Genomic DNA, 13,832 nt, shown 5'->3' on the forward strand with positions numbered 1-13,832 from the left:
GCCAGATCAGTCCGCCTCTGAAACGGCTAAAAAGGCTGTTGTCGCTCTTCAGGAACCACAGGTTTTTATGTCCTCTAAATAAATAGTACTCCATTGTGGTTGCCTCTAACTGCAGCTGTGTGTATTGGTGAGGTAAGCAAGCCACCCAACCTTGGCAATGTCTGTGGTTCATGGTGCAGTGCTATGTATAAGTACCATGTACAAGAATAAATTTATACCAGTTTTGCAAAGCAGGGAGTGATAACAATGTTATATATTACTCACAGTTAAATACAGACATACAACTTGTGCTTAACTGGTAGCAGAAAAGACAAAAAAAACAGAAATTTTCAGAAAATAACAAGCTTTCAGAAACAGTGGTTCCTTCGTCCAGCAAAAGGGAGGAAAGAGTTAGAAGAAAAGAGGCTACTCATCTATTAACATCTATTAACCAGAAAAATCAGCTCACTCTTGATCCACAGAAGATATAGTATGAAAGGATGAGATGAAAAATAATAATAAAATGCTAGCAACACATAAGTTTGGAAAGTTTGAGTTATAAGTGAGATAGTAAGCCAAACCATAAACAGAAGCATAGAAGAGGCACAAAAGGGAAGTAGAACTGAAAAAGGAAGGAACAATGGAATAGTGGAGATGAAGCATTTAGGAAATGAGAGTATCAGTTGATGTCATTAGGAGATAGTCTGAAGGGAGACATTACTACAATTTAAGCCCAAGTTGGAGGCTGGTACCTAACATGTTATAGAGCAATTTTTCATCTGAAAAGTTCTAAATTACTGGTACTAGATGAAGTACTGTATTTGTGTGTGTAATGAAGCAGTGCTTAGATTATGGCTGCTGTGTTGCAGGACTTGCTCTTTGTCAAGGTCCTTGGGGATGAAAGAACCATCTGAAATCCTACTACCACCTCACAGTTTGCTTCTGTCATCAACATTCTCCATGAACATGATTCATCTGTTGAACACTTTCTCAATCTACACCCACCTTTAAAACAAACATCTGATGTATTTCTTCTGCAGCTTATTCAGTTTCATACTTTACCAGACCAGTAATTACATGACATTTAAGTATTTGATGTACAAATAGACGAAGGTTACTCTCATGGGAACCAGGATACTCTCCAAACTTTTCATAAGCCAGTAAAATGGGACTTTCTGGTGATATACTGATCTTTAGCGTGTGTCTTGTTCAATCTAAAACTAAGAAGAGGCTGGACTGCCCTATTTTATATGCTTTTTCACTTTGTGCTCTTTTTTTAAAAAAATGTGGATCATTTTACCTGATGTTTATTCTGCTTCACTAACAGACATCACTGTTTTTCATTATATGGCAAACCACCACCAAACTGCTGTGTATGAGAAAGTCATTTCTTTCCAGATACAAAAATTTATTTTCTTGTTTTGAAATTTATTAACTCAGATTGTTTTCAAAACTATGTTACAAAGTACAAATGAATGTCTGCCAGTTACTAAGAAGAAATATTTACTTGCAGCATATTTTGTGACATACATGGTTGAATATGCAATAGGAATACCAGTTTATAAAGATAAACAAATCATCTCAAACACAGAGACATTTCACTGACTTCAGTATTCCCAAATCTTTTTGACATACTAGCCTACAATGGAAACCTGTTTTGCACTTCCGGGTATAACTTGCTAAATGCCACAGCCTTTTATAAAGGATTCTTTAATGAGAAAGCCATATATGCTCTCATAAATAAGTACTGGCTGAGCATAAAAGCAAAAACTACCCTCTTGGTATATTCTGTGACTCAGACAATGACTCTGATTGTGTGGGCCACGGAATTGTACTTCAGAAACTAAAATGTTATGGAGGTGGTGGCATCCATCTCATATGGGTGAAGCTTATAACAGAAAACAGCATATAATACTCAGCTTGGGAATGAAACTTAACTTAGAAGGGAAGGTCCATACAAGGTTCAGTACTAAGTGTACTTAAACAACTTTCTGATGACTGTCTTTGAGGTAGCCTTCACCCCTCTCAGTGATGTGTTTTTAATCTCCTCTGCACTTGTAAAGTGCAGGGCCTTGAAAGTTTTCTTAGTTTTTTCAAACAGAAAAAAGGCACATGGGCCCAGGTCTGGCAAATGTGGGTGCTCGGGCATTGTTTTAGTATTGTTTTTGACCAAAAATTCATGAAGAAGCAATAAAGTTCAAACAGGTGCATTATCTTTGTGCAAAAGCCATGAATTTTTTTTTTAATTCTTCCACTGGGATTGTTGAGCCTCAGTTTCGATGTCATATCCATAAACACATGTTTCTGTGTCTATTGTGGCATATTTCAATAGTTCCCCATCATTGGTGACTTAATCCAGTGACTCCTGAGCAAATAGCATTTGTCACAGTTTTGGAGCAGAGTTAGTTGTCACCCATTTCATATCTAAAATATCTGAAAAAAATGTCATGGCATCAGCTAACTGATATGCCATCCTCAAATTCCTGATTGTAATTTGCTGATTATTCATAATTATTTCCTTTATTCCATGATTTCATCAGTTGATGATATTCTCGTGGAGAGCCCAGGATGCTTGTCATCTTCATGGCCTTCTCTGACACACTTATACTACTCATAAAATCTTATTTTACTCATACTAGACTCACCAAAATCAATTTTCAACAATTTAAAAACTTTGTTACACTTTATTCCATTCTTATAGCAAAATTTAATACAAATGCTTCAATCCACTCTTTTTTTTAAAAAAAAGTAAACAATTGCAGGTACTACCAAAAGAAACATAACAGTTTTGAAAACTGACAGCAGGCTACATATCCAATATGGCCAACATTGTACAGATACTGTTTAGGTCTGCTTACCACTGCACCAACAAAAAACTGCAAACTGGACTAATATAACACACAAAATTCCCGTTGTTTTTAACATACCTTCTATTGTGTAAAGTAGATCATCCCCACATCTTGCAGAAGCGTTTTTAGGGACTGTGGAATTCTTATATTCACTTCCCAATGTATTTTCTACTTTTCTGATACAATGTCATAATGCAAGATTGAAAAATAATTTTCATATACACATTGCCTCCACATCTAGGATTCAGAATGGAGTTATACACTACAGCATGAAAGGATTCAACAAGCTCTCATCTAACATAAAGCAAGAAATTGGGAGTCCCTACCAGTTCAAAGTAAAATAATAATCATACATCAATTAGCCATTCTTTCTGCAAATTATGTGAATATCTAAATTCAGAGATAGAAAAGCTGTGATAGCTACATGGAAAGTAGTAGTGATCATTGTAAAGCTGCACAACAAGTAGTAATGTACTATACAAATGATTAATTTCCCCTGTTAGTTATATAGTTCCATATCCCATTAATCATATGTTCGATTAATTGTAATGATGTGGAACAATGTTGGTTGTTTTTTTTCCCCCCTAGATGTAAATTAATATTTCCTACCTACCACCATTTACTTATTATATAAATTGAAAAATACCATTGTAATCAAGTAATAGGAAGCTACCAAGAGCTGGCAAATAGCAGCTATAGAATTGGCTGCAGCTGAGATGTTGGTAGCTTTCCTCTGCATCTACATCTACATCCATACTCCGCAAGCCACCTGATGGTGTGTGGTGGAGGGTACCCTGAGTACCTCTATCGGTTCTCCCTTCTATTCCGGTCTCGTATTGTTCGTGGAAAGAAGGATTGTCGGTATGCTTGTGTGTGGGCTTTAATCTCTCTGATTTTATCCTCATGGTCTCTTCGCGAGATATATGTAGGAGGGAGCAATATACTGCTTGACTCTTCAGTGAAGGTATGTTCTCGAAACTTTAACATAAGCCCGTACAGAGCTACTGAGCGTCTCTCCTGCAGAGTCTTCCACTGGAGTTTATCTATCATCTCCATAATGCTTTCGTGATTACTAAATGATCCTGTAACGAAGCGCGCTGCTCTCTGTTGGATCTTCTCTATCTTTTCTATCAACCCTATCTGGTACGGATCCCACACTGCTGAGCAGTATTCAAGCAGTGGGCGAACAAGCATACTGTAACCTACTTCCTTTGGTTTCGGATTGCATTTCCTTAGGATTCTTCCAATGAATCTCAGTCTGGCATCTGCTTTACCGACGATCAACTTTATATGATCATTCCATTTTAAATCACTCCTAATGCGTACTTCCAGATAATTTATGGAATTAACTGCTTCCAGTTGCTGACCTGCTATATTGTAGCTAAATGATAAAGGATCTTTCATTCTATGTATTCGCAGCACATTACACTTGTCTGCATTGAGATTCAATTGCCATTCCCTGCACCATGCGTCAATTCGCTGCAGATCCTCCTGCATTTCAGTACAATTTTCCATTGTTACAACCTCTCGATACACCACAGCATCATCTGCAAAAAGCCTCAGTGAACTTCCGATGCCATCCACCAGGTCATTTATGTATATTGTGAATAGCAATGGTCCTATGACACTCCCCTGCGGCACACCTGAAATCACTCTTACTTCGGAAGACTTCTCTCCATTGAGAATGACATGCTGTGTTCTGTTGTCTAGGAACTCCTCAATACAATTACACAATTGGTCTGATAGTCCATATGGTCTTACTTTGTTCATTAAATGACTGTGGGGAACTGTATCGAACGCCTTGCGGAAGTCAAGAAACACAGCATCTACCTGTGAACTCAAGTCTATGGCCCTCTGAGTCTCGTGGACGAATAGCGCGAGCTGGGTTTCACACGATCGTCTTTTTTGAAACCCATGCTGATTCCTACAGAGTAGATTTCTAGGCTCCAGAAAAGTCATTATACTCGAACATAATACGTGTTCCAAAATTCTACAACTGATCGACGTTAGAGATATAGGTCTATAGTTCTGCACATCTGTTCGACGTTCCTTCTTGAAAACGGGGATGACCTGTGCCCTTTTCCAATCCTTTGGAATGCTACGCTCTTCTAGAGACCTACGGTACACCGCTGCAAGAAGGAGCGCAAGTTCCTTCGCGTACTCTGTGTAAAATCGAACTAGTATCCCATCAGGTCCAGCGGCCTTTCCTCTTTTGAGCGATTTTAATTTTTTTCAAAGGACCTTTCTTTTTAATTTACACAATAAAATTTAGTTCTTATAAGCATTGATAGAATTATCAGTATAACAATAATTTCCTTTAATACGGTATATAGATTAAGTTTCTGAGATTTCCATGTCTTTTTGTTAATGTACACCTTGACTCGTTCTACGTTTATGGAAGTTCTTCTTCATGACCGGATCCATGGAATATGGGGACTGAAAGAATGAATAAACTGAAAAATCATAAAGGCTGAGGACTGTAGTAGTCACAGCAAAATAATAAATCAAGCAGTAAAGTGGAGATTTACAGAACCTGATAAAATGTGAGATCAACAACGATACAAAAATCAATCCAAACAGGAATATTTGTTACACTGTTAATTTAAAAAAATCTACATTTGAAAGTAACAACCACAAACTAAACTTAGTTTTGTTCACTGTGAATGGTGAATGAAAAAAAAATGCAGAAAGTCAACAGCTTCAGACAGAAGCAGTTAGTTACTCAAAAAGAAATAACTGATAGCAGGCAATACTTTTAAGGTTTCAACTCACAATCAGAAGTGAAATTATTAATATCTGTTTCAAGAACACCAGTTGTTCTTATTATTAGTAAGTCAAAATGTATATACAACTTTGATACATAGCTGTATCTCACCAAAATGAAAAAAAAGTATTTCATAAATACTTGCACGGACTGCCTATAGAAAAACTTTTGTCTGCATTGCAGAAAGAGACCACTGCATCCATTACAGTTTCACTTCCTTAATGTATATTATCCAGAAAATGCCACTTTGACATTTTAAGTGAGCTAAATTAAATTATTTTTCTGTTATCTAATGAGATATTTTGTCTGCATAAACTATAATTCCCCACTGATGTATTATAGCATCAAGGAGGTACATCTTTCTGTTATAAACCTGTATTTTATCCAAACAGCAGGAAATAAATGTATGACATAGCAAAGGGAATTTTAATTATCATATTTTTTCTGGATACATAGACTACTGGCAGCACAATTCGTTGTCACTGATTTGCCTTGGCACACATTGATATACTGCTAAAATCACTTAATAAGAAACACCAAGATAATTATGTTTTCTATAATTACAAGCATCTCACTAGCATCAAGGCTATCAAAAAATCCACAAATGGCGAAATTAAAAACATCAAAAAGAGAAACAAACAAAATCTATATTTGAGAGCTGTTTATGTTTTATCCTATTTAAATAGATTGAATGGTATACATGAAAGTTATTTCAAAGGAACAGTGAAGATTGGAGCATTCTAGAGACAGAGTGCAACATTTAAATTTTAAAAACATGTGAAGGTAGAATCTGCCATGGTTCCTATTCGTACATCACTTATAAGGAAAGAATAATGTGAGCAAAAAGAGGTACAACAGGTGGACTGCAGGTGGTTGAAAAGCAGGTTTCTGTTTAAAAAGTTCAGAGTTAGTTTTTTTTGAGTCATCAGTCTTCTGACTGGTTTGATGCAGCCTGCCTCAAATTTCTCTCCTGTGCCAACCTCTTCATCTCAGAACAGCACTTGCAACCTATGTCCTCAATTATGTGCTGGATGTATGCCAATTTATGGCTTCCTTTACAGTTTTTGCCCTATACCGCCTCCTCCAGTACCATGGAAGTCCGTCCCTGATGTCTTAACACATGTCCTATCATCTTGTCTCTTCTCCTTGTCATTTTCTTCCAAATATTCCTTTCCTCTCTGATTCTGCAGAGAACCTCCTCATTCCTTATCTTATCAGTCCACCTAATCTTCAACATTTGTCTGTAGCACCACATCTCAAATGCTTTGGTTCTCTTCTGTTCTGGTTTTCCCACAGTCCATGTTTCACCACCATACAATGTTGTGCTCCAAATGTATATTCTCAGAAATTCCATCCTCAAATTAAAGCCTATGTTTAAAACTAGTAGACTTCTCTTGGCGAGGGATGCTCTTCTTGCCAGTGCTAGACTGCTTTTGATATCCTCCTTGCTGTGTCCGTCATTGGTTATTTTCTGCAACAGGTGGCAGAATTCCTTAACTTCATCTACTTCGTGACCATCAAACCTGATGTCAAGTTTCTTGCTGTTCTCATTACTGCTACTTCTCATTACTTTCATCTTTCTTCGATTTACTCTCAGTCCATATTCTGTACTCATTGAACATTTCTTTTATTTCCATTAGTGCTTCTTTGATGAACAGATTGAACAGTAGGGGTGAAAGACTGCATCCCTGTCTTACACCCTTTTCAATCCAAGCGTTTCGTTCTTGGTTGTCCACTCTTATTAGTCCCTCTTGATTCTTGTACATATGTATTTTACGTGCCTCTCCCTATAACTTACCCCTAGTTTTTGCAGAATTTTGAACACCTCGCACCATTTTACATTGTTGAACACTTTTTCTAGGTTGACAAATCCTATGAACGTGTCTTGATTTTTCTTTAGTCTTGCATCCACTATCAACTGCAATGTGTGAAATGCCTCTCTGGTGCCTTTACCTTTCTAAAGCCAAACTGATCATCATCTAACACGTCCTCAGTATTTGTTAACCTCGTTATGTTATTCTGTTTAACTCTGCCATTAATACTGAAAATTACCCACAACCCTTAAGAACCAGAACCATATAACATCATAAACCATTTTTCACAAATTATTTCATGAACTGAATGATCCAGTTGTGTTTAAGGCCCCAATTAAATTTAATAAAACTGTCTTTATGTTTCTTAAAGCATACTTGCGTGGATTATAAATTACACTTCACCGCCAAGTTTCGTATCTTTTCTGATACAAAAGTCTTAAGATAAACTATGTTCGCACTACATATAATATCATGATACACCAAAACTCAGATTATTTTGCTGCAACATACAAACATGAACAACACTGTTATTCTTACGTGTTTTTATGTGTCGTACACATTCCACATTATTACACCATTATCATGGTGAATCTAACATATTTTATTAAAATCAAAAGGATTCAGATATTGCAATTATCTATTAAATTGAATGCTCTGTTCTCTACATTTCAGAGTGGGGAAAATTAAGGCTCCACACCAGTCTCTGCTTAAGGAATCAACACAGAAGGTTAAGTACATTGGTCTTCATGCTGCATGGGCCTTCACTGTTGTAACATACTATGGAGGTTTATTGAACACAAAAAATTTAGGCCCAGATTTGTTTCTTAATATAGCCACAGCTGGTATGTATATTAATCTGAAGGTGTTTTAAGTGTAAATTTATGTATAAAAGTAAAAAAAAAAAAAAAAAAAAAAAAAAAGAGTGCATTTCCATAAGCAAATAGTATGAGCCAGATTTTCAGTAAAGCAATTAACTGATCGATAACAACCTTTGTGCCCGAAAGATTTAAAATCAAAAATAAATAGTTGACAAACTAAGCCATATGTGAAAATTGTAAGGATAATTTTGAAATCAGGGGTGGTAATGGGATGTGAATGCACCAGATGCATTTTTATGTAATATGTGCTGGAAGCAGTACTATGAAAGAATAAGAATGGGAATGGTGCTAATGTATTCTTTAGCCATTTAGACAATGAAGCAGTCAGTAAAGATGAATAGAAGTTTTAATACACCATTAAAAGAATGTGACCAGAACTGGAATGGAATTTAATGTTTAGTACAGGGCAACAATGCCGTAGGATGTAATTCACTCTTAGCAGTTGTAGTGGTCCACATGTATAGCAGTGGCAGATAGTCTGAGGCCACTCAGAAATTTAGTAAGGAGGGAGACCTTCATTGTAGTACAAGCAGCATTTATTTATGTAACAGGCTCCATTACATAGTAGTATTACACGTTTGTAGGTTAACTTAAAATGTTATCTATGTCAATAAAAATAATCAATTTTTTACAACAAAATATAATTGGATAGGTAAAAAATCGAGTCACCAAGCAGGAGCAGCATAACACACACATATAAGTATTACAGTTTGCAAACTTTTGGAGCCACTGGCTCCATGTCTTTGAAGAAGGGCTCAAAGAGAAGGAAGAGGGATGAAGGCAAAGGACTGGTAAGGTTTGGGGGAAAGGGGGAAAGTTCTGAAAAGTCACCCAGGACCTCAGATCAGGGGAGACTTACTGGACGGGATGAGAACTTTCCTTCTCATCCCATCTGGTAGGTCTCCCCTGACCCAGGGTTCTGAGTGAGTTTTCGGAACTCTATTCCTTTTCCTAAACCTCACCAATCCTTTTCCTTCATCCATCTTCCTTCCACTTCAGACCTTCTTCCAGAAGAAGGAGCCACTGGCTCTGGAAGCTTGTAAACTTTAATACCTCCCTATGTGTGTTCTCCTGCTGCCTCTTAAAATGTTATCTGTTAACTTAGAGTAACAAAGATAGAACAACTCATACAGTATCATCTTATTCCTTACTTTCCTAATACAAAATCTGTACACATCAGGTCTTATCAATTTACTTCAATATGACATATGTTGTTGTTGTTGTTGTTGTTATCTACAGTCTGAACACTTGATCTGATCCAGCTCTCCACAGTAGTCTGTCTTGTGCAAGCCTCTTCATCTCTGCATAAATACTGCAACCTACATCCATTTGAACCTGTAATCAAAACTTGCTCTCCATCTACTACAATTTTTACCCTCAAACTTCTTTCCATTACCAAACTGATGTTTCCTTGATTTCTCAGGATGTGTCCAAGCAAACAATCCCTCGTTTCACTCAAGTTAATATCACATATACATGATCATATATGAACTTTTGTTTTCTAGATATTTTTAATGGAAATTAGCAGTGCGCTATTGGTATGTGCATTTTCTTCTGTACGACAATCTACTGATTAGCAGACTATCAGCCTATACGATACATTCAGGTGTTTCAATATATATTGTCTTGATCATCTTTTTCTCATATTCTACAAACTTACTGTCTTTTGTTTTTCCACCTGTTGCAATAAGCATCTAACTTCTGTACTGTTTCCATTATCTTCAGCTCTTTTATCCATTAAATGCTTGAAAATACTGGAGGTATTGTGGAATCTGTTTAGTACTTAATATTTGTTTAGAGTTCTGATGGTTTTCAAATCAATTAGACTCATTCCAGTGATCCAGGATCTTCATCAGAGTGTTTATTCTATTAGGCACTGTAGCACAAATGACAAAAAGCATCCAGTCCTACAAGTATATAACAGGGAACCAATATTTCTGTCTGGTTTCAACAGAAGACTTCATGAGCATGCGTGTGCATGCACTTCAAAAGTCTCAAATGCCTTCATTCCATGAGACACTGTGGAGAAGTTTGGAATAGGGTATTTGACTGTTTTCTGGAAATAATCTTGAATGATTAATTCCGTAATTTTATGCTCCTAATATGCTTTTGTCTTCTTGAATTTCAGTATTCTTTTATAAAAATGCAAATGAAATCAAAATTATTTGAAAGCCCACTAAAATGCTTGATTCGAGTCATGTGATACCTGTGATGTCACTGGCTAGCTCGCTGTTTTTCCTGTCACAATGCTAATTTACTGTGATGTCTTGTTTTGGAAGTCACATTTTGTGTTACAAATATTTGCAGTACCATACTTTACAAATAAATGAATAAAAACTCCTGAAAAGTTGTTTTAGAGTGTTCCAGAGAATTAGAAGATGCATAAAATGTAGTTGCACTGTACTGGAAAATTGCCATCACATTGACGGACGAGTTCACTAACTTAATTAAAAATGTGCTGCACTGTGAAATTAACATTAATTTGTACCTGACATTTGCTCTTCCACTGTTACAACAAAGGATAGTGTCAGTCACTGAAATTCAACTCCTAGTGAAAATTCCCCCCCCATGAACCATGGACCTTGCCGTTGGTGGGGAGGCTTGTGTGCCTCAGCGATACAGATAGCTGTACCGTAGGTGCAACCACAATGGAGGGGTATCTGTTGAGAGGCCAGACAAACGAGTGGTTCCTGAAGAGGGGCAGCAGCCTTTTCAGTAGTTGCAAGGGCAACAGTCCGGATGATTGACTGATCTGGCCTTGTAACAATAACCAAAACGGCCTTGCCGTGCTGGTACTGCGAACGGCTGAAAGCAAGCGGAAACTACAGCCATAATTTTTCCCGAGGGCATGTAGCTTTACTGTATGATTAAATGATGATGGCGTCCTCTTGGGTAAAATATTCCGGAGGTAAAATAGTCCCCCATTTGGATCTTCGGGCGGGAACTACTCAAGAGGATGTCGTTATCAGGAGAAAGAAAACTGGCGTTCTATGGATCGGAGCGTGGAATGTCAGATCACTTAATCGAGCAGGTAGGTTAGAAAATTTAAAAAGGGAAATGGATAGGTTAAAGTTAGATATAGTGGGAATTAGTGAAGCACGGTAGCAGGAGGAACAAGACTTCTGGTCAGATGAATACGGGGTTATAAATAAAAAATCAAATAGGGGTAATGCAGGAGTAGGTTTAACAATGAATAGGAAAATAGGAATGCGGGTAAGCTACTACAAACAGCATAGTGAACGCATTATTGTGACCAAGATAGACACGAAGCCCATGCCTACCACAGTAGTACAAGTTTATATGCAACTAGCTCTGCAGATGATGAAGAAATTGATTAAATGTAAATGAGATAAAAGAAATTATTCAGGTAGTGAAGGGAGACGAAAATTTAGTAGTCATGGGTGACTGGAATTCGAGAGTAGGAAAAGGGAGAAAAGGAAACATAGTGGGTGAATATGGATTGGGGGAGAGAAATGACAGAGGAAGCCATCTGGTAGAATTTTGCACAGAGCATAACTTAATCATAGCTAACACTTGGTTTAAGACTCATGAAAGAAGGTTGTATACATGGAAGAGCCCTGGAGATACTAAAAGGTATCAGATAGATTATATAATGGTAAGACAGAGATTTAGGAACCAGGTTTTAAATTGTAAGACATTTCCAGGGGCTGCTGTGGACTCTGACTACAATCTATTGGTTATGAACTGTAGATTAAAACTGAAGAAACTGCAAAATGGTGGGAATTTAAGGAGATGGGACCTGGATAAACTGAAAGAACCAGAGGTTGTACAGCGTTTCAGGGCGAGCATAAGGGAACAATTGACAGGAATGGGGGAAAGAAAGGGCTAGTAGAAATCTTTGGGTAACAGAAGAAATATTGAATTTAATTGATGAAAGGAGAAAATATAAAAATGCAATAACTGAAGCAGGCAAAAAGGAATACAAACGTCTCAAAAATGAGATCGACAGGAAGTGCAAAATGGCTAAGCAGGGATGGCTAGAGGACAAATGTAAGGATGTAGAGGCTTATCTCACTAGGGGTTAGATAGATACTGCCTACAGGAAAATTAAAAAGACCTTTGGAGATAACAGAACCACTTGTATGAACATCAAGAGCTCAGGCGGAAACCCAGTTCTAAGCAAAGAAGGTGGTGGTGGTGGTGGTCAGTGTTTAACGTCCCGTCGACAACGAGGTCATTAGAGACGGAGCGCAAGCTCGGGTTAGGGAAGGATTGGGAAGGAAATCGGCCATGCCCTTTCAAAGGAACCATCTCGGCATTTGCCTGAAACGATTTAGGGAAATCACGGAAAACCTAAATCAGGATGGCCGGAGACGGGATTGAACCTTCGTCCTCCCGAATGCGAGTCCAGTGTGCTAACCACTGCGCCACCTCGCTCGGTGCAAAGAAGGGAAAGCAGAAAGGTGGAAGGAGTATATAGAGGGTCTATACAAGGGCGATGTACTTGAGGACAATATTATGGAAATGGAAGAGGAGGTAGATGAAGATGAAATGGGAGATACGATACTGCGTGAAGAGTTTGACAGAGCACTGAAAGACCTGAGTCGAAACAAGGCCGCCAGAGTAGACAACATTCCATTGGAACTACTGGCTGCCTTGGGAGAGCCAGTCCTGACAAAACTCTACCATCTGGTGAGCAAGATGTATGAAACAGGCGAAATACCCTCAGACTTCAAGAAGAATATAATAATTCCAATCCCAAAGAAAGCAGGTGCTGACAGACGTGAAAATTACCGAACAATCAGTTTAATAAACCACAGCTGCAAAATACTAACACGAATTCTTTACAGACGAATGGAAAAACTAGCAGAAGCCGACCTCGGGGAAGATCAGTTTGGGTTCCGTAGAAATACTGGAACACGTGAGGCAATACTGACCTTACGACTTATCTTAGAAGAAAGATTAAGGAAAGGCAAACCTACGTTTCTAGCATTTGTAGACTTAGAGAAAGCTTTTGACGATGTTGACTGGAATACTCTCTTTCAAATTCTAGAGGTGACAGGGGTAAAATACAGGGAGCGAAAGGCTATTTACAATTTGTTCAGAAACCAGATGGCAGTTATAAGAGTCGAGGGACATGAAAGGGAAGCAGTTGTTGGGAAGGGGAAAGACAGGGTTGTAGCCTCTCCCCGATGTTTTTCAATCTGTGTATTGAGCAAGCAGTAAAGGAAACAAAAGAAAAATTCGGGGTAGGTATTAAAATCCATGGAGAAGAAATAAAAACTTTGAGATTCGCCGATGACATTGTAATTCTGTCAGAGACAGCAAAGGACTTGGAAGAGCAGTTGAATGAAATGGATAGCGTCTTGAAAGGAGGATATAAGATGAACATCAACAAAAGCAAAACGAGGATAATGGAATGTACCCGAATTAAGTCGGGTGATGCTGAGGGAATTAGATTAGGAAATGAGACACTTAAAGTAGTAAAGGAGTTTTGCTATTTAGGGAGTAAAATAACTGATGATGGTCGAAGTAGAGAGGATATAAAATGTAGACTGGCAATGGCAAGGAAAGCGTTTCTGAAGAA

General features: G+C 37.8%; 1 protein-coding gene across 2 annotated transcripts in view; it reads left to right on the plus strand.

Annotated features, from left to right (window-relative positions):
• Positions 1 to 13,832, plus strand: part of LOC124595871 (organic cation transporter protein-like) — a 321,547-nt gene that overhangs the window by 254,605 nt on the left and 53,110 nt on the right. For both annotated transcript variants that reach the window (XM_047134777.1, XM_047134778.1), the window contains one exon: positions 8,079 to 8,248. In XM_047134777.1, the coding sequence (XP_046990733.1) occupies positions 8,079 to 8,248 (170 nt within the window). The remainder of the gene's footprint in view (positions 1 to 8,078; positions 8,249 to 13,832) is intronic.

The sequence above is a fragment of the Schistocerca americana genome, chromosome 2 (assembly GCF_021461395.2).
Source record: "Schistocerca americana isolate TAMUIC-IGC-003095 chromosome 2, iqSchAmer2.1, whole genome shotgun sequence".
NCBI lineage: Eukaryota > Metazoa > Arthropoda > Insecta > Orthoptera > Acrididae > Schistocerca > Schistocerca americana.